The sequence below is a fragment of the Pan troglodytes genome, chromosome X (genome assembly GCF_028858775.2).
Source record: "Pan troglodytes isolate AG18354 chromosome X, NHGRI_mPanTro3-v2.0_pri, whole genome shotgun sequence".
Classification (NCBI taxonomy): Eukaryota; Metazoa; Chordata; class Mammalia; order Primates; family Hominidae; genus Pan; species Pan troglodytes.
Window position 1 is genome coordinate 8,355,118 of NC_072421.2, and position 27,625 is coordinate 8,382,742.

The following is a 27,625-nucleotide window of genomic DNA, read 5'->3' on the forward strand; positions in this document are numbered from 1 at the left end:
AAAATAAACACAAATATTACAAGGAGTAATACAATTGAGTCTTGATAGATTTTCTAAAAAGGATTTGATTAGAAACTTCCATCAAAAACTATCTAAAACATGTTTTGCATTATAAACTTTTATGCATTTTATTCAAACCAATTTTCTTTAAGTAAAAACTTAACAGTGTCATCAAAACCACACTGATACAAAGATTCCATTTTCCTCTTGCTTGGGGGAAAAAGGGCTTGGTTGAGTCTCACCAGGTTTGCCAGGGACAACTAGAATAAAAAGACCGAAATTTAAGCGGTAGGATATTCCAGTACAGGTAAATATACACTATTTTTATAATCTAGGTTTTCTTATCACAGACACAATTAGCAGTAACAAAAAATCAGTAGGAAAAATTTAAACTTCAGAAGTTACCTCCACTGATACACTAAAGGAGGGTTTCTCAGCCTTGGTACTGCTGACATTTGGGGCCACGACGTCTTAACTGTGGGACAGTCATGTGCACTGCAGGACGTTTAACACCATTCCTGGCCTCTACCCACCAGACGCCAGTAGCACCACTGGGACATGATAACCAAAAATGTCTAGGTACAATATCATCCCATGTGGAAAACTATTAGACTAGATTAAGGGAATCAGTATTTTTATGTCAATTATTCATTTGGGTCCCTAAGTTTTTCTCCACTATTTTTATATATTTCATTACCTCCATCTTTCTAAGCAAATAAATGATTTTATTTAAAATTGCTCTGGGCCAGGCGTGGTGGCTGAGGCCTGTAATCCCAGCACTTTGAGAGGCCAAGGCAGGTGGATCACTTGAGCCCAGGAGCTTGGGACCAGCCTTGGCAACACAGTGAGACTTTGTCTCTGCAAATAATTTTTTTAAAAAAGTAGTTGGGTGTGGTGGCACGCGCCTGCAGTCCCAGGTACTTGGGAGGCTGAGGTGGCAGGATTACCTGAGCCTGGGCGGTCGAGGCTGCAGTGAGACATGATCTTGCCACTGCACTCCAGCCTAGGGGACAGAGCAACACCCTCTCTCAAAGAAGAAAAAAATTGCTCTGATATCCTACCAAGTTTATTGATGTAAAAAAGAAGTGAAGAAAAAGAAGTGACAGTTAATAAGCAGCAAAAATGGGTGGGCGTGGTGCATGTCTGTAATCCTAGTGCTTTGGGAGGCCAAGGTGGAAGAATCACTTGAGCCAGGGAGTTTGAGACCAGCCTGGGCAACCTAGTGAAACCCTGTCTCTACAAAAGATAAAAAAATTAGCCCCGCGAGACGGTGCACACCTATAGTCCCAGATACATGGGAGGCTAAGGTAGGAGGGGTGCTAAAAACAAAAAAAATAAAAATAAAAGCAGCAAAAAAGACTTAATGCTGACAGTCCATAGGAACCCAAGTTCCTATGGCTGATACATGTTATAAAGTATTAAACAACACACTAAGGAGAAGATGCAACTCCTACCTACAATTATCAATGAACTTCCAGTGCTTGGGAAACACGTTGAATTCTGTGGGAATTTTTAGTAGATCAGAACTCTTCAAATATCACTGAACATAATTACTCACCATGATATCCTGCTTGGCGATATTAACATACAGATCTAGCTGCCCTTTGTCCTGCGGGGAGATGTCCAGTCGTCCACTGAAGGGGGAGATGGTTACTGTCCGGCCGACGGGCAGGATGGGAAGGGCGTTGGTGAGGCCTCCGTCCACCCACTTCTGTGGAAAGAAACATCTCACGTCAGCACATGTCAACAACACATCCTGCACAAAGAAAAGCAGCTTCTAATAATATGTGTGCCTTGGATATGCTTTTAAATTGCTATTTTTGAGGACTAATCCCATTGGGGATCTGTTCTGGGGGTAAAACAAATCTTGGTACACATATCACTTACCAATATAAGAACAACTCTGGACAGAATTTAACTAGATTATTGTCTGTAAGACTTGAATTCTTACTGACTACAGTGCATGCTTAAGAAGCCATGTGTAATTAGATTGGGGTTCATTATTTAATCAAACTAAAAACTCAAATTTACTGTGGATGCTGAACAAAACATCCACCACCAGAGGAGGTTCCATTTTTATTATATGAATTGGAAACTGGCATTTTCTGTGGCAAACTTAAAAAGTAAATACAGCAACTAGAAATGCTTCTAATTCCAAAGTGGTTCCTGTGCTCTTGAAGCAAGGGGCATGTCCTGAAGCCATAAGGCATGGGAGTGCTGCATCAAAGCACACATTCCTCAGTAGGCACTCAGTGCTCTCAAGCCCACCGCAAAGGGGAGTGAGTGATGGAGAAGGCGGAGGACAGAAGCCTCCCAAGGAAGAAAATGAAAGAGTCTTGGGGCAATGAGGACGGACAATGAGGTGCTCAAGGTGTGTGCAGCCTCAGCCCCTAGCTCTACAGAAGCGCACAATGAGAAATGGTGACTGAAGAACCACACAGACAATATTCCTTCTGCTGTCTATTCCAAGGCCAAACAGTCTCAATGCAGCCATGATCTGATGTATTCACATGATCAGCTATAGCACTCAATAAACACAACACACATGGAAATAACGCCCAAATTGTCTAAGTTTATCTGTTATTAAAAATAGCCTTCAGATAATATACAAAAAAACAAAAAGTCTGGTAACAGTTGAAAGTCCTGTATGCAGGAATCTTTAGTGAAGTTTGTAAACTGAGTTTTGCTTCAATGTGTAAAATGCAATGCAGATAAAACAAACCTTTGTTATTCAACATAAAGGTGGCAAGAGGAGGGAGAAACAGGCCAAAATAAAATGTTCTCAACTCACTTAAAACCATGCATTTATTTCTTCCAATGTGTCTTTTTCATGTCCTTCTTAATTGTGTTTATTTATTTATTTATTTATTTATTTTTGAGACAGAGTCTCACTCTGTCGCCCAGGCTGGAGTGCAGTGGTGTGATCTCAGCTCACTGCAAGCTCCGCCTCCCAGGTTCACGCCATTCTCCTGCCTCAGCCTCCCGAGTAGCTGGGACTACAGGCACCCGCCACCATGCCCGGCTAATTTTTTGTATTTTTAGTAGAGACGGGGTTTCACCGGGTTAGCCAGGATGGTCTCAATCTCCTGACCTCGTGATCTGCCCGCCTCGGCCTCCCAAAGTGCTGGGATTACAGGCATGAGTCACCGCGCCAGGCCAATTGTGTTTATTTCTAAAGTTGATGACAAAATGAGTGGTATTACATTATTTACAAAGGCTCTGGACAGCCACAAACTCCTCCAAAGGAAATAAAAGTAAATAAATAAAAGATAAAAATGGGTTGAAAATTCCTTTTGAGAGAATTGCATTTTGGTGGAGGAGAGAGTATAAGTAGATTGGATTAAAATAAAACTGACCTGCATAATTTGCATATTGTCATTATTTTTAAAAGATATAAAGATTATGATATATTATGTGTTATGTGTATTACACATACTTATTTATATGTGTATGTGTATACGCATGTACACATGTGTTTGTGTATGTGTGTTTATATATGTACCCATATGTATACATAAAATATAGCTGGTTATGTAACTGTATGATCTAAAAGGGAGGTTTGCAAAAAAAAAGGCTCCAAAATATCTGATTCTGTCCCAGAACTTGCTTTTTTTCCCTGGTTGCTTTAGGTGTAAATATCAAATTCTGGAATAGGATAATACCCAGAAGGGAAAAGAAAGACAGCTTCCAAAATTATTTCATATTGTCAACAGAAGCTGTCATCAACGATGTAAAAATTCATACAGGTTTCATCAAGAAAAATTAAAGATATGCAACTTTAAGTAACAGCTCTTCTGACTTATTCAACTTAATGAAAAGAAGGGCAATCTGGCTCAGTAAATTAAAAAGTGTTCTAATTTACTGTGGGGTTAATGACTGCTGTTTCAGGGAATCGAAAATCCTTTTTCCAAATTTTGTTCACTCTTGTTAGCTTATTCTGATTAGATAAATGACAAGGGAAAATGTATAGCAGCTTATCAAATCACTTGATTAAACTTGCAATGATACCGGCTCCTTCACAACCCTTGATGCTATAGCCCCACTGCTCAGATATGCTAAATGTGGTACCTCTTACTCCTGATTTATGCTCTCACGAGCTGTATCACTTAGGACAATCACACATTCATTCGGGCATACAGATTCCAGCAGTTTCTGGAAACAACCGTCAGAACAACAAATATTCTTCAACCTCCAAATTAAAAGTAGAAACATTTTATATCTTGTGCTCTACTGATAGTTTAAAATCTTGCATAGTAAACACTTCTGTCCATGAATTCTCTGGCTGTTCACAACATATGGCTGTGAGTCATTCCCACCTTCTTGCTTCATGGGCAGCATTTTACATGCTGGTAGCTACTTCCATGAGCTTCTGTGACTCCAAAATTGTCCTTAAGAAAAATAGCTGCTGGTCTACCCCGTTAGAGTTTTCCTGTGTGTTTGTCAGTTTTCATCACATATCACCATCATCCTCAAAGGAAAAGGGAGAGCAAGTACATAAAAATTCCAAGGCAAAATAGTTTCAAAATCATACTCGTTACAGGCTGTACAGTGACCACCTCTCAGTCCCACTGCTAGACCTACTACTCTTTTCTCTAATCTTTGGCCATATTCTAAATGTGTTCCACATTCAAGTCAATGCCTGAGTCCTAAGACATAGAAATAAGCAACTGCTCAATAGAAAAACCAAAAACAAAACAAAAAAACTCAGGCCCAATTGTGGGGCAGACATCTACTGTGATTGTTCTCTGAAAGTTACAGCACTGAAAACTAGAATTAATAGAATCACTTCTAAAGAGATAAGGCTACCCATTACACCTAAACAGGCTAGAATATTCATCTGGCAGTACTTGTTAAACTTCGCTTTAGACATTGATGTATTATGGGTAGCTATTGAGAACATGCCTTATGAATTCAAGTAACTGCTATTACATAACGCAAGTGGAAAACTTAAGAAAGAACCTGATGAGTTAACCTGTACTGAAAGGGCCAGTTTATTCATTCAGCAAGTGATCCCTCAGCATCCAGTGTGTGTCTGGATGTATGGTAGATGCTGGGGATATGTTTGTGATAGAACTTCCATGAAGGGCTCCATTTTCTTAAGGTATATTTTGCTCAAAAAACAAGTGAATAAAAAATACTTTGCTGGAAGAACGAATGTTGCTATCTATAATTATTATAAATACCATGGCAGAGGGCCTAGTAGTTTAAAAGTGATTTCACATGTATAATTTAATATGCGAACCCTGTAAGGCAGAAAGGTCATGCTTGTATATTCAGTTCCCTCATGTTACAGAAGAGGAAACTGAGGCTTGCAGGTTTCCTTGCTATAGTTCACGGGGTGGTAAACCACGACCCACCATCTGCTTCAGTAAATAAAATTTTATTGGCACATGACCAGGACCTTTTGTTGAGATATCGCCTGCGGCTGCTTCCCTCTACTACAGCACAGTTGAGTAGGTGTGTTGACAGAGACAATGTTGAAAGTATTTGCTATCTGATACTTTACAGAGAATAAAACATCTATTGCTATAGAATATACAGGCAAGAAGGGATAGTTGTCTTTTCACTTCAGGTTTTTTTTCTCGCACACTGTAAAATTCAGGGATGCTCGATGGGGCAGGGCAAATTAGAACTGATTTCTGAGGGGTGAGAAAGAAGTAAATGTGCTTTGAACAATAATTTCTTATTTGCAAACATATCTGCATTGCTTTCATGAGATAGCCTACAGACAGCAATGCCCAACAATGCTCTTGATTAGCAATTCCTAAAATAGAAGGGAGAGGGAAAGAGACAAAGAGATATCCACTTCCTTAGACACAGGTGAGAATCTTCCAATTACGGTGGGAAGAAGAGACAGATGAGATTTTTTAATCAAAGAAAGACAAGTAAAAATACAATTCTAAAAGAGAGGTTGAGAAACCTGCCATACTAACCTCTACTAAGCATTGATTCTTGGTGCATTGCTTTCTTGGTTTTTGCATGTGTGAAGGATGATTAAAAATGATGACTCCAGATATCTACTTTTGAGAAGGCTCTAAAGGGTTAACAGTTGACCATCTATAAACACCATACAGAAAATTTTTCCTAGAGGACTAACATGTTGTTTCAAAAATTAAACAGACAGTGCAAAAAAATCTAAAAAGTGACTGAAGATTAAGAGCGTCTATTTCAGAATAACTAGAAATTGATATCCAGGTTTCCATCCAGCCAAATCTAGCTGGTGGCAAGGCCAGCTACCACTGTTTGCTATGACAGTGACAGAGCTGCATTTCCATGTAAAAAGTCTAAGCCACGAGGAAATAGAAGCCTAAGGACCACAGTATCAACCTCATATAAAAGCATAGTTACATGGAGTATTCCACAATTCTCTTTCCCACACAAGTGTCAATAATGAAAGGATAAATGACCCATAATGCCAAATCCGCATGGACTAGGGTAATACAACGGTGCATTTTCACGTTCCTGTAATAGTATGTACTTAATCTTAACCAAAAGGCCAAGAAGCGATCTTGTAATACTACACAGTCAAAATATTACTTGAATTCCAACTCAGATGAAAGAAACAATGCAAAGTCCTACAGCTTTTCTTTTCTTTTCTTTTTTTTTCAGACAGAGTTTCACTCTTGTTGCCCAAGCTGGAGTGCAATGGCATGATCTCTGCTCACTGCAACCTCTGCCTCCTGGGTTCAAGCAATTCTCCTGCTTCAGCCTCCCGAGTAGCTGGAATTACAGGCATGCGCCACCATGCCCGGCTAATTTTTTGTATTTGTAGTAGAAACAGGGTTTCACCATGTTAGCCAGGCCGGTCTCGAACTCCTGATCTCAGGTGATCCACCCGCCTCAGCCTCCCAAAGTGCTAGAATTACAGGCGTGAGCCACCGTGCCCAGCCAACCCTACAGCTTTTCTTCTGATCTGCATGTGCCAGTTCTGGAGATGATTTTATTCTGATATTTTAGTCACCTGCCAATGCTAATTCTATATCTTAAAACAAATGAGTTAAGAATTCCTCTTGAAAATTTTCATTCTTATTCCAAATTGACAAGAATCTGTGAAAACATGGCCTAAATGTGTGAACATTCCTGTGGATTTATTCTACCATTGGAAAGAGTTCATATGTAGTAAAGAAAAATCATTAGTCAAAAATATAGGACTAAACTTCAATTTATTTCCATTCATTCACTGACAAATCTATTAATGAGTATGTACTATAAGTAAGGTATTAAAATAGTCATAAGATGAAGCCAGAGAAAGCTACAGAACTTTTTTAAACAATATTTTTTAAAAAGCAGTTTTCTTTTATTCTTTTTTTTTTTTTTTTTTAACAGGGTTTCACTCTGTTGCCCAGGCTGGAGTACAGTGGTGTGATCATAGCTCACTGTAGCCTCAACCTCCCCAGGCTCAGGTGATCCTCCCACCTCGGCCTCCAAAGTAGCTGGGACTATAGGCACATGCCACTATGCCTGGCTAATTTTTGTTTTTTTTTTTGTAGAGACGGGGTTTTGCCATGTTTCCCAAGTTAAAAAGAAAAAGCAATTTTCAAAGACATCATTCCACTTTAAATCACTGGTAGAGGGTTTTGAAAGGACTCATACTGGTATTTGCTGTGGTTGAAATTAATCTTAAGTCTTATTAAGGTATGATTCTTCTAAGCGATTAATAAAAACATTTTTTAATGCACATATTGGATCCACAAATATATCTTAATAAAATCCAGTAATACCCGCAATGTAGAAATGAGGAGGTCTGTGTATTTAACAAAAGTCACAAGTGGAGAGACTAGACTCTGCCCCTGTTGGCTGAGTCCCACTTTCTCTGCCTTTCCTGACTCAGTGCCACAAATATAAGTAACGCTAAGTCCCTTTTTCCCCTTCTGCCACCTCCACTTTCGTCACTTCAGAAAAACAACTAAAGACAACAAATACATCAAAACCTGAGCTGTATGAAAACATGAAAATCTAGAAAATAAGAGGTGTATTCAGCACAACTGAAATGTTTATGTAATTTAAATCACATAAAAAGCTTATACCCACATTAAAACACTGCATTTAAAGCAACATTCACGCTTCCCTGAAAACGGAAAGGAAAGATTCTAGAAAACAACTCGGCATGGAAGCCCTATTAGAATGTGGGAGGTGATCAGGCTTAAAGAGAGTTAGTGTTAAGCAGAGAATGGCACTTCTAAATTGTCGCTTTCTGGTGTTATAAACAATGCAAGGCCGCTGTGGCTCTCTGTCAATCATGTGCATGAGGCCCCCTTATTGTGGACTCCATTAAACAACAGAGGAAAACTGAATGCTTTCAGGAGACATAAGGTTCAACTCTACAAGTAATTATTGGTGTGCCTCCTATGCACAGACACCACATGATCAGCAAGACACTGTCCTGGGACATTGTCCAGGGTCAAGGGGCTTGGGTGGGTCGCTTTCCATCTTCCTCACAGTTCTGGGCCTGTGCATTCCCTGCTGTTTAATTGTGGCTGTCACTCTATGTCCATGTCCAAAGTACTTAATCACATCATGGAAAGTTCACTAGAAACTGATTCCTCACTCATGCCCTTTTAAACATTGCTAGTCTTCCTGTCACACACCCACGACATGGCGCTGGGGCTGGACAGGAAGAAAACAAGGAATGCATTGTTTGAAAAGAACTAAAGGGCAAAGCAGAGTAAGAGGCACAGCAAAGATAGAAACATTAAGGACTATCTTGGGGAAGTTGACCCCTTCTAAGCTCAGTGACTTCAGTGAAGTAGACTGACGTCTTTACATCTCAATTTCCTCACATGTAAAATTGGAAGTAAGAATCCCTACAGCAGATAGCACTGGATTCTGGTGTATACAATAATAACAAAAGTTTTAGGCTGGGCGCGGTGGCTCACGCCTGTAATCCCAGCACTTTCGGAAGCCAAGGCGGGTGGATCACGAGGTCAGGAGATAGAGACCATCCTGGCTAACATGGTGAAACCCCATCTCTACTAAAAACACAAAAAATTAGCCGGGCATGGTGGCATGCACCTGTAGTCCCAGCTACTCAGGAGGCTGAGGCAGGAGAATGGCGTGAACCCGGGAGGTGGAGCTTGCAGTGAGCTGAGATCGCGCCACTGCACTCCAGCCTGGGTGACAGAGTGAGACTCCATCTCAAAAAAAAAAAAAAAGTTTTACTTCTTTTTTCTGGTAACAGGAATATCGAGGGCAGGCTGGTAAGGTAGACTCCTCAAATCATTTAGGACCTGGGTATTTCCAGCTCACTATTTGGCCATCTTCAGGGTGTGATCCTTGACCTCATGATGAACAAGAGCTGCTGGAGCTCCAGTAATCACATCTAAGTTCTGGGCAACAGGAAAAATGGAAAGATATACAACTTTCCTTGTACTGTAAGTCCCACAGTTATTCGGCTCACATGTCATTGCCCAACAATGAAATAAATGGCCACACCTAACTGCAAGGGAAGCTGGGATGTATAACCTAGCTGCACAGCCACAGGTTCAGATAAAAATTGGGATTCTGTTACTAAGAAAGAAGAAGAAAGTGTATATTGGAAGAGAACCTGGAGCCTCTACCACCTGCCTCTCCTTCTAAGATAGAAACACTCTTAATTTGTAAGTGAGAGACTGGCGTAATAGGGACATAGAGGAAAAATATTCTAATCTCCTAAGTGGCAAAGTAATTTTACTTGTCAATTCAACATTTCATTAAGTATTTCAAATGACAGCATCTGAATATGTGGAATTTTACCACTCACTCTCAACCCATTACCTTCTGCTCTATCAAAACATACATTTTCCATATTACCTGAAGCCTATTATGATTTGCACTAGAGAGAAAAGAAAAAATTCCAAAGCTCAGCAAAGCTCAAGGAAAGACACTGATGAGGACCGATGAGATCAGAACAGAGACACTGCCTCAATCCTATTAGCCAAAGGGTTTGTAAAACTCAGTTCTTTTGTTGAGAGACCATCAATTCCTTGAGCACAGGCCTGGTGCTGGGCCCTCAAGGTGAGTGGGTGAATGAATGAATGAAAGATGGTTAAAGCACTTTGTATGTACTCTTTTATTAATAAATAAATATATATTACATATATATAATAAATGTAATTTATTCATCCTGAATATATGCTTGATCTCTGATATATGCTAAATAGATACTTTATTAGATATATGCTAAATACTTTATTATTATAAAATATATATCTCTGATATGTATGAAATATCTACTCTATTTGATTATAAAACATATCTCTGGCATGTGTTAAATAGGTACTATATTTGATTAAAAAATACATATCTCTGGTACGTGTTAAGCAGATACTCTGATTATAAAATACATATCTCTGGTATGTGCTAAACAGATACCCTATTTGATTATAAAATACATATCTCTGGTATGTGTTAGATACCTACTCTATTTAATTATAAATAGATATCTACTCTATTTAGATATCTAGTAGTTAGATATCTACTCTATTTAATTATAAAATATATATCTCTGGAATGTGTTAAATAGGTATAATATTTGATTAAAAGATACATATCTCTAGTAATTGTTAGATAACTGATTATAAAATACATATCTCTGGTGTATGTGCTAAACAGATACTCTATTTGATTACAAAATATATATCTCTGCTATGTGTTAAATAGCTATTCCATTTGATTATAAGATGCATATTTCTGGTATGTGTTAAATAGATACTGCATTTAATTACAAAATGCGTATCTCTGGTATGTGCTAAACAGATACTCTATTTGATTATAAAATACATATCTCTGGTGTCTGTAAAATAGCTACTGTATTAATTATAAAATGCATGTTTCCAGTATACGTTAAATAAACACGTTAAACCAAATACTATATTTGGTTATAAAATATGTATCTGTGACATATGTGAAATAGACACTATATTTGAGAATAAAATGCTCATGTTGAACCTGTGTCCATGCAATGGAGGAGCTGCCTTGGGTCGAATGGTGAATACTCAAAACAAACTCTGTGCAGATCACAGAAGGAAGCTGGGTCACAGTCAGCGCAGACTTCAGGTGGGGAAGCCCATGTCTAAATTTCCCTAAAAGAACTGGCATCCTGTCTTAAGTGCCAGCTCCAAGTGAGGAGCACTCTCCTCAAACAAAATGGGTTTTGGCCTTGCAGTGATCAACGTGTCTGGGTAAGTAGAGAGCCTTGGAGGGGAGTGGGTCGTCCCCTAGCAGAGGGGCTGAGGACAGGCTGGAAGGAACCTATGCTGCATTGTCTGGGGGAGGACAAGGTGTGGAGCCCTTAAGCCTTTTCTCACCCTGACGGTGGTACAACTCTGCTTAGAAGGGGCTGTGAGTAGGACTTTACTAGGTGGAGAAAAAATCGTTCACTGCTAACAACAACAGAATATATATATATGATGAAAATAAGAGCATCACAGTCAATCATTCCCATTCACGAGATCTTGATGATAAGTTATCACTAGCCCTGTATATTCTTTCCCTCTTAAAGAGAAACAAAGCTATTTAGGAGGAAAAAAACATATAAACTGATTTGAAGCCACTAGAATAATTATAAAATTGGATGTTTCAAAAGAAACATATTAATATAGGGAGGAGGGTAATTCCTCAGTTATAACAAGCTTACCTGCCCTTTGTATTCCACTGGCTTCAGTCCTGCATAAATGGGCACAAAACTGCTGGCTAGGAGGACCTAGATGGATAAAATAAAGAAGCAGCTCATGATTACAGGCATGAACATTCAGACAATACAGTTGTAGTATTGACTAGCAAAATCTCAATAAATAAGCCCCACAGACTTCAAGTGCAGCACTGCACGTAATTACATAAAAGATAACACTTTTAATATCAGAAAAGACTCTAAACAGATAGGTACAAGTTGACATACTCTGAATCAATCAACTTCACCTAGGTAAAAATCAGCATTTTAATAGTAGACACACAAGTTACTACAAAATGAAATTTAAGGTAAGTCTAAGTTCCTGAGTATGTAAAGGTTACAGATAAATTATTTGTAATGTTCTATCATATACTGTAAAAATCATGTTACAGTTGCACTCCTGCTTTCTGGAGGAACAAAGCCCTCTGATTATGACAGGAGAGGTTAGTCCACAGCTCAGAGATGTTCTCATTTATGTCACCAGGATTTGCAAAGGGAATGGCATATTTTATGTTCCAATGACGTGGTCAGGATATGTAATGGAACCCTGGCAAGCAGTGACATCAATTATGCTTTATCTCCCATTTAAACAGTTGAAAAAGATTGTCATTTAGGAAATTACCATTCCATACACCATGGGAAGTTGGGCTCTGATAGCTTTTCTGAAATGTAAATGTTTTATTTTGCCATGTAGTTTCCAAATCACTAGTGTTCTATTTGAAAACATACAGCATTAGATACTGAATATTTTTTAAGCTATAATCTTTCAACTGATAAGTGAAAGACTCTGGCTGTTTGTTGTCAAAGATTTCATGAGTTTTTTTTCATCATACATTATTCAGAAATGGATTATGGCTCAAATGCTGACTTGCAGATCATCCATTTACAATTATTTAGAACTCAGAAGGCATTTCCTCCAAAAATCAATGTTATAGGTATGGTTTTTGGGTCAGCTCTCAAAAGCCTATTTATTCTGAACTGCAACTAAATTACAGACTCAGTCACCAGCATAACAATTTCCATAGGAAAATCCTCTTTTGAGCTGTGACCCGACACAGCTGGAATCCACTCTTGCCATGTTTATTTCTGCACCAGGTACAGGGAACTTCCATAGCTTTCTTATGCAGTGGTTCTTCCTTGGACATGTCTCCTGTTTCCTCATTACCAAAAAACCCACTGAAAGGAGAGGGACTTGTGTCTCTCCTGGTATGTCCAGCCCTTGGCAGAGTTAGTACTCAACAAACATCTGTTGGGTATCTCTCTCCCTTCTCTGTGATGGGAATGGACCCAACACTCCTCCACCTACCTCAGTAGTGGCACTAAAGAAGGTTGCCCAGTGCTGTTGGTGGCATGTTGGTTGCAAAGGCACAGGCCTGGTTGTAACAGCTCCTATAGCAACAGGCTCCTGACAAGTGCCCAAAGAAGCTTCTGGGGCCTCAGGTTTCAGCAGTGGCAAATTCAAGGGTAACAGCACAACACAAGGACTCCAGCAGGAAAGAAGGTAAGAAATAGCCAAGTGTGAAAGGGTTCTATTGCACCATGCTGGTGCTAGGTGCCAGAATCAGTTATATAATTTCTGGGTCCTGTCCAAAATAAGATAAATGCAGGGCCCCCTGTTCAGAAAGTATGGAGAATATTAAGATGTTGACAGCAGAGCATTAAACCAATGGTGAGGCCCTTTGGATAGTGGAGCCACGTGCAAATGCACAGGTCATACATTCATGAAGTAGACCTTGCCTCAAATATAGTGTCTCATTTAATTATTTCTCGACCCTGTCTCAAAAAGATAAAGTTGCTCAAAGGTCTCTCTGCTAATACGTGGTTGAGACTGTCCCCAGAACCAATTTAATATAAAATGTATATTTTTACCAGAGCCAACATACACGTCAGATTTCTCACAATGGGTCTTTTTTTTCATCTTTTGGTCAATTTCATGCACATCTATCTCAATCGCTTGTTTATTGAAATATTGAAAGCATGCTAATTTGCACACTGTTTCCCAAAGGAAAGCAGGCACTTCTATTTATTTTTTATGTGCTTGTTTATTTATTTATTACAAGGCATAATAATAACCTCACGCAAGGTCTGCCAACCTTCTACAAAATGTCAATGTGGACATGCCCGCACCGTGACATTCTTCTCAAAATCTCAACTTTAAATGGCCCGCATAATGCAATACTGTGACATTAGAGCAATCATGTCTCTTTCACAAAGAGGCAAAGCAGGAGTGAGTAGCACCTTGGGTGATTTGGTGAAGATCGCTTAATAAATCAATAGGAGAGAGAGGACAGAAAGCAGGCATCTTCAACTCCAACCCTCTCAGCCCACCGGTAGCAATGACATCATTGGCTTCAGAGAAAGGTTGTTTACGGTTAAGGTAACTGCATTCAACCTAACTAAACCTGACCTTATCATCAATTGGCTATGCTTTTAAAAAAATAATCACAGACCCTAGGTATGTTTCGCAAGCACAATGTAGCTATTTAATGAAGTTATTCAGCAAATGCAACACTGCAAAGCAATAACTAGAGCAATTTGTAGATAGCGCACATATCGTGAAATTACAGTACTTAGAGGTCTTTAAAGAACCAAAGACACTACATAAATATAATGATTTATTTCACTATTCTGCAGAGAGACATGTGGACTGCAAAAAAATCACTAACCTTAGAATTATGTTTTTTTTTCTTTTCCCCCATGTCAAAGTATAATGTAGAGTTCACAAGTTAATGCTTGCAACTATTTTGAGATATTTGGATGAAAAATGCTATCCAATTACTTTCCTACAGATAATAACAGTAAGAATCCTCCTAAATGATACGAAAAGTGCAATGAACTGGAAAATACTTGTCACTCCTCCAAATCAATGTATTTGTTTTTGTCATAGCTGACTCTCCCTTTATATGGACTGATGATTTGTATATCAAACCAAGTTTAGTTGGGAAATTAGCTTTAGATAGTTAAGAGCTAAGCAGCTTTTCTTATTTGTAGTCAGCTTACTGCCATTTTATTGCAGGCAAATAGGATTTCCTAAGAAAGGAGATAAAGACTGACATTCTAAGGTCATGTAATAAAATATTATGCCTAAACATGTGCTTTTAGTGTATCTCACCTCACAATATTCCCAGTGAAATTCACCTCGCCAATGAACCTCAACACGTCTACAGCACTTGTTCTCAACTGGAGGTGATTTTACCCCCTAGGGACATTTAGCAATGTGTCTGTCATAACCTGGAGTGGAGGGTGGGGGGGGTGTGTGTCCTGCTAGCATCTACTGAACAGAGACCAGGGATGCTGCTCAAATTCCTACAAAGGACAGACAGCTGTCACAATAAATAACTATCTGGGTAATAATCTGGGCCCTTACTGCCAGGAGTGCAGTGTTTGTGGTTGAGAACGCTGATGTGGAAAGCAGGGGTATACTTTTCACACCCTATCACTTGGTACAGCACTTTAAATGTTGGACATATGTGAAACCACTGATTTGTGTTCTTACTAAACACACAATGATAAAAATGAGAGCTAGTGTCTTCCTGTAGCAACTGTATAAAACATCGCCAGGTGCGCATTCCCGACACGTTCTGATTGACTCTCTTCATTTTGCATTTTACAGAAAAGAGGTATTTAGAAAATTATGTGGCCTAGCTTCCTTAGGGATTAAATTCTCAGCAAGTTTCATTTATGCCTAAAGTTTACTGTGGACTTTAATGAGAATTAACTGTTTATACAGAACTTGCTGCTGTAGTTCAAATTCAAAGACAGATTCAAATTTATCTTCCTCAGTTTTTCCAAGATAATGACCAATCTTAAATTCAGTTTTTATTTCACCTTCACAAGGCTAAATGTGAGAGGATCTTGTTAAGAGCATTCTCACACATGCAAAGAAATTCAGGACATCACTGCAACAGAGACAGGGCAGAATTTTCTCAAGACGGCCAGGGACACTATGGTGCAGGAAAGGCTTCCTAGGTACCTCTACCCTAGAGCATTCACACGTGTCAAAAGACCCTTTCGGAAAACACTTGTGCATCAGTCTTAAACATGAAGAATTCAATGATTTGTACCAATTCAGGGAAGTAGTGGAACTCTACGACGCCATTGCACTGTTAATTTACGCATCATTTCAGCTCAGCCTCGGAAGTTGCATATGACTTTCTTTTAACCTAGGGGCTCACCTCCCTAGTTAGGCTTTGCTGAAGGCTAACATTAAAATGTGTTTGGATTTCCTAGTTGCATGCATGCTTCTAAAGAAAAAGAGCCCACAATAAAATCTGGAACTCGAAATGAATGAGTTGGTATGCAAAATGCACGCACTTGACACTCGGGGGATACTGTGTAGAGCGGCACACCAGGAGAGGAATCAGGAAGGAATCATGCTAAATAATGAACAGTATGAAGGGATGGATGTCTGGAGAGTGGAGGCACTTGAAGGTGACCATGCACATCTGGTGTGTACTTAAGAGTTGATGAAATGCTTTCATACATACTTCATTTGACCTTGTTCTGAAGGTCTCCATCTTAAAGATGAAGAAACCAAGGCTCCAAGAAGTTGAGACTCGCCAAGGGTCCCAGAGCCCACCAACAACAGGGTTAGGTGGATGTGTACCACTCCTCCATGACTCTTTTCAATTCCCTAAATTATCTGCATTTGCAGGAACTGATCTCAGCTTGGTGTTGATCTGCTGGCGACCCACAGACATAAAGGGTCATCCTTGGGGGTAACATTTTTCTGGGTGTGGCACCTGGAAATAAATCTCTCAGACGGGAAATAAAGACATGATTTTGGAGGGGGGCCTCCTGGGGCTCTGGTTAACTCTATAAAGGGGTCTCCCCTCTGCAGGCTGCCTTCAAGTAGTTGAGCAGACATCATCTGTGTTTCCCTTTGTCAGTACAGTTACTATAAAGGAGGAGGGGAATGGTTGGCACCAATAAATTCTGAACAAAGGAATGCCTTAAGGCCTGCACCTGTCTTATAACAGTTTATAAAGTAGAAAAGACTGAGTTAAATCCTAATGAACGTAAGATTCAAAATTCTGTGGAAATTCAACCCCAAGTAAAATGAATAGTTGGACCACACAGTCCACAAGGGTTTCAAGAAAACAATCAACTAGCATTGCAGCTATCAAACGAGTGATTTTTCCATGCTACTAAAGGTGAAGCTCATTAAGATAAATTAAGTATGAATCATCACACAAAATTATTTATTTTAAAAAAGAAGGCCTATAATGATGAGCTGTAAAATCAGATGCCTAAAGGTGGCAAGAACTCAGTAGCAACCTGAAGTATTACAGATATCGGTTAGCACATTGTTCATGAAGACAGGTAATAAGCAAGGGGTTAAAGAATAACACTGATAAGAAAAAGTAATCCTATTCAGCCTGAAGAAAAGAAAGTTGTGATTTAATATGGCTTTAAAATTTCATGACAGATTCATACAAGGGCGCTGAGCAGGGGTGTGTGTGGGTTATTATGTTATTCGTTCATTATTTATGAAATATTAGCTCCATTCAGCATGCATAAAGGGCTTTATCATTTAAAACACACTTTCACATGCTTTATCTTATTTATTCTGTACAGTAACACTCGTTAGTATTACTGTGTGAATTACTCCATTTCAGAGATGAGAAAACTGAGACTCAAAAATAATCAGTCCAAGAGGACAACGTCAGGAAACGACAGGCCTAGACATGATCACCAGGACACTCATAAAACAAGTAATCATTCTTGAGGAGATTCAAAAACACGTCAAAATACACACACAGACACACACACACAAGCACACACTCTCACATATTCTAAGCTACAGGTTTCTAGTTGGATTTTCAGGTACATAGGCACTCTGTAACAAACAGCATCAGTCAGCTAGTGGATAATGAAAAACTAGGCATTTTTTTAAAAATTCAACTATTAAGTAGCAGAATAAATGAGTTAATGATAAAAACAGAAAATACAACATGGAGCAAAGTTTAAAGAAGGTGAAAATCACCAGTGTTTAGTATTTCATGCTCTCCCATGCTCTTTTACTCTAACTTGAGTTTTAATCAACCTCTCTCTTTCTCTCTGTCTCCCATCCCCTCCCATCTACAGAATATCCAGATACTGGGAAGTAGACCTGTATTAGTTCATTTTCACACTGCTGATAAAGACATACCCGAGACTGGGTAAATTATAAAGAAAAAGAGGTTTAATGGCCTCACAATTCCATGTGGCTGGGGAGGCCTCACAATCGTGGTGGAAGGTGAAAGGCACGTTTTACATGGCAGCAGGCAAGAGACAGAATGAGAGAGAGGCAAGAGACAGAATGAGAGAGAAGCAAAAGCAGAAACCCCTTATAAAACCATCAGATGTTGTGAGACTTATTCACTACCAGGAGAACAGTATGGGATGGGGAAAACCATTCCCATAATTCAATTATCTCCCACTGGGTCCCTCCCACAATACATGGGAATTATGGGAACTACAATTCAAGGTGAGATTTGGGTGGGGACACAGGCAAACCATATCAAGACCCCAGGCTGTATGTTCAGAGCCAGGTGTGCCAAGCCCTGGGAGACCCACAGCTACCCATCATCGAGCTGCTTCAATGCATGGCTTCAGAGCCTCCTGTCTCCACCTAAGGGGAGTGGGGTGACCTTCAGGCAGCCTCCCCAGTCCCAACCAAAAAGGTCAGAAGCACCATCCTCCCATGGCACCACCTCAGACAACATTCTCCCACCAGCCACTTCTTTCACCGGAACATATATACTTGATCATGTCCCTACCTGGCAGGGGGTTTACTTTACTTCCTCTTCACACTTCTTCCTTTGCTACATCATCCCTAGTCTTCCCGCACTCTCACTCTTTTCCGCTAAATGCTTCATGAGTATTCCAGGCATAGGTTTCACAGTTTGATAATCACCATCTGCTATCAAGGAACTATTCATCCTTCCTTTTTAGTTCTGAAAAATGTTAAAACATCCTCCTAAACACGTGGAATGTTTCTTGTAGAACCTAGAATAAATGTCAATTATTCCATATTCTCCTTACAAGGTATTACACATTTGTGTCAACAATTTCTCTTCTGTTCAATGAACTCAAGTAATTACACAAATTCTCTGAATAGTTATTATCCAAAACAAAGGAACTAGAAAAACGTCATGTTTTCTTAACAGCAATAGTTTGCTATTGCCGTTATAACAAATTACTACAAATTTAACACCTTCAAACAAGACACATGTATTGTCACACAGTCTGAGGGTCCAAAGTCTGGTATGGGTCTCACTGGGGAAAATCCAGGTGTCGGCAGGGCTGCATCTCTTTCTGGAGGCTCTGGGGGAGAATGTGTCTCCTTGCTCAGTCAGGTGTTAGGAGAATCCAGTTCCATAGGTTAAAGGGCAGATGCCCCCTTTTCTTTGCTGGCTGTCAGTGGGGAGCTGCTTTCCTAGAAGCCTCTGTGCTCCCCTGGCATGTGGTTGCTACATCTCCAAACCAGCCATGACACAGAATCCAGAAAAGGTGTCCACTTTTCAAGATTCATGTACTTAGTTTGGGTCCACTTGGATAATATGGGATCATCCTCCTATCTCAGACCTTTAATTTAATCACATCTACAGAATCCCTTTTGCCAGGTAAGGTTATATCTGGACAGGTTCTGGGGATTAGGGTAAGGACAGTTTTGGGTGTCATTCTTCTCTCTGCCACATAAAAGGGATGGATAGGGAGGATGAGCATTTTATCCAGTGTGGGGTATATATAGTTAGGGAAGAATGCTAGATACATGAACCACAGTCACAGCTGGGCCCCAGCCAGCTATGTGATTTTGCCCAGGTCATACAGTATGGAGGGCCCAGCTTCTTTCTTTTCTTTTATTTTAAATCGAGCCAGTGTAACAGATGCAACCTTGGTTCATATCTATTCGTTTCACACATATTACGGAGTGCCTACACAATGGCTGGCAGTGTGGCAGGTACTGGGCTGCGGCAGTGAGCAAACCAGAGAAACCCCTGCCTCTTGGAGCTTACATTCTGGTGAAGGAGGATGGACAATGAAAGCTGAACAGGACAGCAGTAAAAGAGGTAGCATGCTAAAGAGTGATATGTAAATCAGGAGGGATGTGGGGAGATCAGGGGCTGAGAGTTCTGTCATTGTAGACAGCAAAGCCAGGGATGGACTCCGTGAGAGAGAGCTGGGGCAGAATCCCCCTCATTTTATGTCACAAGAGCACACAGTCTGTTCCTAGGTAAACAAGAGGATGCATGTCTGCCCACCGCAAGCCTTATCTGTCTGTATTGGACATTGATGGCTTAGGACCACTTAGCATGGGTTGCCCAGCTCTTCCCTTGACACTGTCAAGTCTACATAATATTGTAATAAGATTATAGAATAATGTCTTTTTATAAGATAGACTCTTGTAAGTGAGAGAATGACGTAATAGGGATATCGAGGAAAAATATTCTAATCTATTAAGTGGCAAAGTAATTTTACTTGTCAATTCAACATTTCATTAAGTATTTCAAATGACAGCATCCGAATATATGGAATCTTACCACTTACTCTCAACCCATTACCTTCTGCTTTCAAAAACATACATTCTCCATATTACCTGAAGCTTGTTATGATTTGCACTAGAGGGAAAAACAAGAAAAAATTCCAAGAGAAGTACACCCTTTCCACCCTACAAATATTCAGTGCATTACCACAGCAGGCACATTGGTATTTGGAAATCAACCAGCTGAAGTATTTCCCAGAGATGATGAATTCTCAACCAACCAACTTTCAAATGTGTTTGGATAGAAAGACATCAGAACAAAATGGAAGAAACAAAATGGAACATTAGATTGAAAAGTTAAAAGACCTGGGTACCAGAATTAGCTCCCACTGCCACGCAGGATAATCTTGGGTACATAGGTACGTACATCACATAAAATCTTTCCATTCACTTCTCTGTTAAAAACATAAAAGGGATCAGGTGTGGTGGTTCATGCCTGTAATTCCAGCACTTTGGGGGGCTGAGGTGGGCAGATCATTTGAGGTCAGTAGTTCAAGACTGGCCTGGCCAACACAGTGAAACCCTGTCTCTACTAAAAATACAAAAATTAGGTGGACATGGTGGTACGTGCCTGTAATCCTAGCTACTCAGGAGGCTGAGGCAGGAGAATTGCTTGAATCTAGGAGGCAGAGGTTGCAATGAGCCAAGATTGCACCACTGCACTCCAGCCTAGGCAAAAGAGCGAGACTCCATCTCAAAACAAAAACAAAAACATAAAAGGGTCACAATAACACCTACTCTACTTGATTTACAGAAGGACTTGAAGGACTGAATAAGAGAGTACATGTTAAAAACCCTACATACACTCCAAAGTATTAGCCACATAAATTTCGGGAATTATTATTGCTACTAAACTGCATCAGCGACTTGCTTCACATAATCAACGTGAGATCTGAACATTGCAGGAAAACACTGAACAAGTACAGGGAGCATTTGGATCACAGTGCATCATAAGGCGGCCTCAGGAGGGATCCTGGTGAATACTTTCATCAAACACGTAATTTACTGAGCACTCAACCATCTATCGGGCCTGGTAAGAGACACAGGATCTAAAGAACGTGGTAATGCTCATTACTTTATATGAAGTATTGAAATCAGCACTTGCTGATTTCTTCAAATAGGAAACATGGCTTTGTTACCTTAATGAGGTCCTCCCTGGAGGAAAAAGTGGAGACTAAGTGATTTTCTCTGGTTTTGGCGTTGGTGATGGATACGTGCAGTCGGTTCTGGGCCAGCTCGTGAGCGCTGGGAGGAAGAATCGACTCCATTCCACTTCTAAAGAAGAAAAAGCAATCTGAATTACTCACCTTTAATTATTGAACTCCCTGTAAATATTTTACAAGAGAGAATGCTGAGCTTGCCACAGTTTGTACAGAGAGTCGTCAACATTCTGTCTTCATGTACTTTTGGGCAAAATGTACTCTGTATACCTTAGTCGGGCCATGAAGTCATAACCGGGCGTTACTGCCCCGAAAGACTGCCTTCTGATTTCTTCGGCAAACTTGTAGGTAAATTGGTTACATTCCTAAAAAAAGAAAATTAAGAAGTGACCCTAGGTGTTGTAAAGAAAACAATCATTCCACTTCTAAAACTTGGGATTCTACAGACCCAACAGCAAATGTAGGGTGTCATGTTATTAAAGGTGTGCAAATTCCCCACCTGGCCGGGGCCTCACCCACCACTCTCAGGCCCTTTGCAAGGTATACACTCTCAGAATCCTAATCTTTTTTTGTTTTTTCCTTTGTAAAGCACCTTAAATGGCTTTTGCCCCATCTGAAAAATCCTTGAAGGCTCAATCTGACTTTTAATTGAGCACATTCTTCAAAAGGTTTCCTCAGCGCAATTAACCTTCTCTCCCACCCCTATTTTGTGGTCTCAGCAGCAGTTTGATTACAACCGTGCAACAAAGCTGATTACAAATGACAGCACCAGTGACAGAAATAGGAGTAGTGACGTCTACGGTTTGCACAGACTGAATCAGAGTCTTCTGAGATTCATCTTGGGCACTGGTATTTTATAAAGTCTTTCAGGGATGCTCATGTCTACCCTGGATTGGGATCCACAGAGATGACACTGTCAGTTCATCTTCACATCACCCTGCAGGGTGGGTATAACCATCCCACTTGACAGACAAGAAAACGGAGGATTGGAGAGTTCAAGTGTCTATCCCAATATCTCATTAAAAATGAGTCTCAGAGCCAGAATTTACATCTAAGTCTATTTTGTATTAAATAATGAATTAATTTGGCAACCAACTGGGCACCAGGTACTTGGCTAGGCACTGGGACTTGGAGAGGACAAGATACAAAGAACCTGTGCTCATGAGAGTCATAAGTGCCTCCAAGAGCAGGTCATAGAGGGCTATAAGAGCCCCCACAAGGGTGTGTTTGGCTCTCATTTAGTGCAAAAAATAAATAACAACAGGTAAACTGTTTTGAGAATATGAGGACATCAAGTCTCAAATTCAGGTAAATCATTCAATGTCTTAACATTGCAGAATTTCAGTTAAGTGGCTATATTATTGCAGCAGTCTCTCCTCTCCCCACAAAGATGTCCACATTCTAGTCCCTGGAACCCGTGACTAGGAGACCTTCTATGTTAAAAGGGACTTTGTAGATCCAGTTAAGGACCTTGAGATGAGGAGATAATCCTGGATGACCCGGGTAGGCCCAATATCATCACAAGGTTTCTTGTAAGGGAAGGAGGGAGGTAGGAGAGGCAGAGTTGGAGAGATTTGAAGATGCTGTGCTTATGGCTTTAGAAATCAAGGAAGGGGTCAGGATCCAAGGAGTCTGGGCACCCTCCAGAAACTGGAAAAGGTAAGGAAATGGATTCTCCCCTGGAGCCTCTGGAGAGAGTGAGCATGGACATTTTGATTTTAGCTCAGTGAGACCCTTTTAGACTTAAGACCGCCAGAGCTGGAAGATGATAAACACATGCTGTTTTAAGCCACTACGTTGAAGGTCCTTTGTCAAATCAGCAATCGGAAATGAATACAGTGTGTGTCAACCTCCAACCTCATGGGTTGCCAAAGGTTTCCCTCCAATTTGACACCCAGGCTGGGACTTAAATATAAACAGGAGTTGGGCAGAGGACGAAGGTGAAAGCAGAGGATAGTAAAAACAACAGCAAGAACAATTCTGAGAGGGGCACAGAGCTGAAATGTGTCCCTATGGCGAGCCACAAGTAGGGCTAAGTCACATGGGCCCTTGTGATACATGCTGAGAAACCTGGGTCACATTATCCTAAGTCCACAGACAGCCCCTGCCCCGGGGGTAATGAGGTGATCAGATGTGCCTTTGGGTGACATCACTCTAAGCGCTATGAGGTAGGTGGATTGTAGGGAGCTTGAATTGATATAGGCTGTGGGAAGCTCCTGGGTGAGAAATGGGGGTAGCCCCACCAAATGTATGTTCATTCTACTGAGCTAGACTGCCCATCTAGCCTATTTCTTTGTACTAATATTAGTTATATTCAATACTCTCCATAGCCCGGACTAGACTGTAAACTTATTAAAGATGGACTTATTCATCTTTGAGTTCCCCACTGAGTCTAGCACCATGGCTTCCTCGCAAATTGTGAGGGCTGAGGAAAGTCTTGCAGCATTGAGCTCTTCCACATCAATATCTAAATTTGCCTACCACTTAAAATATGCCCAGTATCAGGTGCTCCTCTTAATCATTCATGCATAAGCTCAGAAGATTAATTACACACGTATTTGTCACAACAGTAAAAAGCTTGAGGAACTTACATCATCAGCGAGAACCAAGCGAACACGAATCTGAGTAGGTAGAAACATTTGCTAAAAAAAACTCAAGGCTATCCTACAAGTGGATTATTTCAGATGCTAAAAATAAAGGAACTAAAATAACCTTAAGTCAAAGGGTTACTTTGGCTGAAAAATTATTTTGAAGAAGAACAAATGAGGATGCCCTAAGGAAACTAAGAAAATTATTTTCTACCTTCCCATGGGAGCACCAGATAAAGACACACACCTTTTCATCATACCAGCACCATCAGACAACACAACCCAGGCTCTCATTTAGTGCAAAAAATAAATAACAACAGGTAAACTGATCTGAGAATATGATGACATCAAGTCTCCAATTCAGGTAAATTATTCAATGTCTTAACATGGCAGAATTTTAGTTAAGTATAAATGGCTGTACTATTGCAGTATTTCCAAATCAGGTTAATTCTAAATCATACAATACATTTTTTAATTTGCTGATAATTGGAAACCAAGTCTACATAACTCCAAAGCTTAGGATTTGCCACAGCTCAAGAAAAGACTGCAGTAAAAAGGAAGAAGTGACACCCTGAAAGTCCTCTGCTTCAAAAACGAAACACAGTTATGGGAAGGAAGTAGCTTGTAATTCAAAGCTTATGAATCTGCTAGTTTAGGGGGAATTTTCCCACCTCATTTATACCTTGCATGGCTTAAGGTTCTCGTCCTGTTTAATCTCTGCAGTTTTTAAATCACTTTTCTAGTTCCCTGTAAATCAACCATATAAAGACAGGAAGATAAGTGGATTTCTGAATGATTGGCCTCAAATCTAGCTTCCCTTTGATAAGCAGCTCACAAAAGATCTGAAATGAGATTCTGATGTTTAACATTGCATAGTTTTGGAATTTTAAATGTGACTGAAATTCATTCTTGGGTATGAGGGTGTTAAATTGTTATTTCATTATTGTTCAAAGCTGCTAGAGTACGTAATGATTAACAAATATAATATTCTCCAACTATGGAATCCAGCTCTCACAGTCAGAAAATGATTGATCACTGTCTGGATAGCAGAAAACAGATTTTAAAACATAGATTGCATTAAATAAAGTACTTAATGAAGAATTATTTGTATTACTTCTGGATAAATTGCTTGGAACTCAGAGCTTCCTCTTACTGTGAGAATTAAAAAAGAATTAAATTCCTATACCATTCCACTTAATAGAAACTGCATGCCCACATTTTAATTTATGTATCTATTTCTAAGTAGCAGTGAGGTAAGACTTGTTGCCCACATGTTCAAGGCCTTGAAAACAGGCCCCATGCTCTTCTCATGATCATAGAAAGAAGAAATATCCTTTGCTTGAAAGGAACAGAGCTGGAATCTTAAGGATAAATACAAACTCAAGAGTAATATAAGTCATTTTATTTCCTTATTTCACTATCACCCAAAATAATCTTTTCCACAACCAGAGCACAGATCCCTAATAATTACATCTTAAGAGAAAAGTCCTAATCCTTTCTGTTTCCAAGCAAACGATTATTTCTCTGCAGTGTTAACTTAGTAGAGTCAATGCTCGTGTTTGCCTTTGGGTCTTAATTTCTTGATGAGGAACACAGCCTAAGTTACTACTTAATTACCTCTATTTTTTCTGGTGCTGTTAGCAGAACAGAAGCAACCAACGATCCCGCAGACGCCCCAGCGAAGGCTTTGACATCCTTCACAAGTTTTTTGCCATGTCTGCAAAGTGCAGATGCTGCCCCCAAGTGGTAAATGCCCAGAAATCCACACGCTGCAAATGATAGGTTGATGTGCTTCATTCTAGCTGTAGCACTGGCAATACAAAAAACAAAAATGCTGTAAGTTGGAATAGTTTATCCCACATACTGTGTAGTCTTATGTTGATCATCGTTCCAAGGCTTTCTTCTAACATCATTCTCTGTTTTAAGCACAGTGGTTTCAATTAATTCTAATTAAACACAAGAATCTTTCAAGGAAACCCTTTCTTTCCCTCCTCACCTTGACCCAAGTCTTATACATTAAAACAAAACAAAACAAAAACATTCCACATTTATTCGGTACATAGATTATGAATCTACGATTTAATTACTTGGCAGGAAACAGACGTATAAATTCCAGTTGACAAGGGCATTTGGTCTTTTCTCTTGACCCTTTGAAACGTTTTGCGGGTGGGGGCGGCACTACCATTATGAAACAGAAAATTATTAGAGACCGTATCAAATTCCAAATGAACAATACATTTGTTCTTGGTAAGTGTATCAGAAGATTTCAAATATAGTTCCCTACTCCCCTTCCCAATTTCTATTGTGAGCACCCATGCTTTTATGAACGCCAATACAATTACTCAGTAACGCAATAAGCAATCACTCAACAATGCAATACATTTCTTTGCCAAGTATCTCAACACAAACTGAGGTCATGACTGGTGAAGGCAATTTAAGGCTCTATGAAATGTCAGCCACGCCACTTTATACTTGGAACACATCTAAATACAAAATTACATGTTTTCCTATGCCTCAGTGCGCACAATTTGCCCAAGTGAATGAAATTGTGCCTCCACAAGGCTGTCCATTCTGAAGGTCTCAGGGTTTCCTTGGGGGCCCAAGGGCCCCATTCAGGGACCCCAAGATGAGGCACATTACAGGGCCTCGAATTTAGGGACCTAAGACCGCCTGTTCCTGATGCACCCGGCCAGGCCCTGTGAGGGCAGGTGGCTCGGCCGCCGCAGGCTGCGCTGGCGTCCGCGTAGAGTGAGTCCCAGTCATCGATCCGGGGTCAAGCCCCAGTTTTGATTCCACTTCTGCAAATGGGGACGGGAAGGGGGTTGGGTGTTTAGCATCCAGGCGGCCAGGCCCAGCCAGCACAGGCTCAGTGCCCTCCCGCGGCTTGGAGGCCGGCAGGGCCGGGGTGGTCCCCGCATCAGTCCCGCAGGAGCACACCCTTGCTGGGCCCCAGGGCTCCGTACCAATGCAGCCCCGGGACACTTCCGTGTTGAACGAGTCCCTTTAACCAGATGGCGGGGCCGGGCCGTCACTCAATGCCATTCCGCCACCAAGGCCGCGCTACGCTCTCCGCGAGCCGGCCCGGGAAAGTCCTGCGGCAGGGGTTGGTACCGCCTCCCGCGCAGGTATGTGACGTCATCGCGCCGACGCAGGCGCCCGCTAGGCCCCGCCTGCTCTATTTAAACTTCTGGACTCAACCTGGCCGCTAGACCGGAGCGTCCTCCAGCGCAGGCAAGGATTCCTCGTTTAGAGTCATGTTATCTTCGAGTACCTAGAGAGACATTTTAACCCATACCCTAGAGAGGCGTTGTAATCCTTACGTGTCTTTTAACGCTACTTGGCCCTTACCTGCGAGCCACTGACCTTTAATAATCCTCATTTTCTGTGCCCCGGAAGTGCCTTACCCTCTTCGCGTCTGTTTCCCGGAAGTGGTTCTTCTCCCTCTCCACCCTTTCGCCCGCCTGGGCGGTCCAGCTGCCCCTAGGGGCCAACTCCAGCGGCTATTTTGGGGCTGGACATCCCGCAGCTTTTCAAGGCGTGCCTTTGGTTTTTTTAAGAAGTGCTATCTAAAGGAAAAGCTGGACTATGACTCTGGGGAACTTTCATATCCTCAGTTGACCTTAGGCTGTGTGACCTTGAGCAGGTAGCATAACCTCTCTGAGTTTCCCGCGTGCCTTATGTGCAGATTGAGATGCTAAAATGA

General features: G+C 40.6%; 1 protein-coding gene across 3 annotated transcripts; it reads right to left on the reverse strand.

Moving 5' to 3' along the window:
* Nucleotides 1–102: 102 nt before the first annotated feature.
* Nucleotides 103–27,339, reverse strand: PNPLA4 (patatin like phospholipase domain containing 4). 3 transcript variants are annotated; one of them, XM_009438741.4, is made up of 7 exons: nt 27,286–27,339; nt 25,540–25,732; nt 21,605–21,699; nt 21,314–21,449; nt 11,615–11,680; nt 1,559–1,711; nt 103–260 (listed from the first exon to the last, which is right to left on the reverse strand). In XM_009438741.4, exons 2-7 carry the CDS (start codon nt 25,717–25,719, stop codon nt 129–131), a joined length of 762 nt encoding a protein of 253 aa, XP_009437016.1. In that variant the 5' UTR covers nt 25,720–25,732; nt 27,286–27,339; the 3' UTR covers nt 103–128. The 3 variants fall into 3 exon arrangements, with proteins under 3 accessions (XP_009437016.1, XP_009437015.1, XP_001139947.1); XM_009438740.4 differs by having other exon boundaries at nt 27,271–27,328; XM_001139947.6 differs by lacking the exon at nt 27,286–27,339 and adding an exon at nt 26,886–27,033.
* Nucleotides 27,340–27,625: the final 286 nt, after the last annotated feature.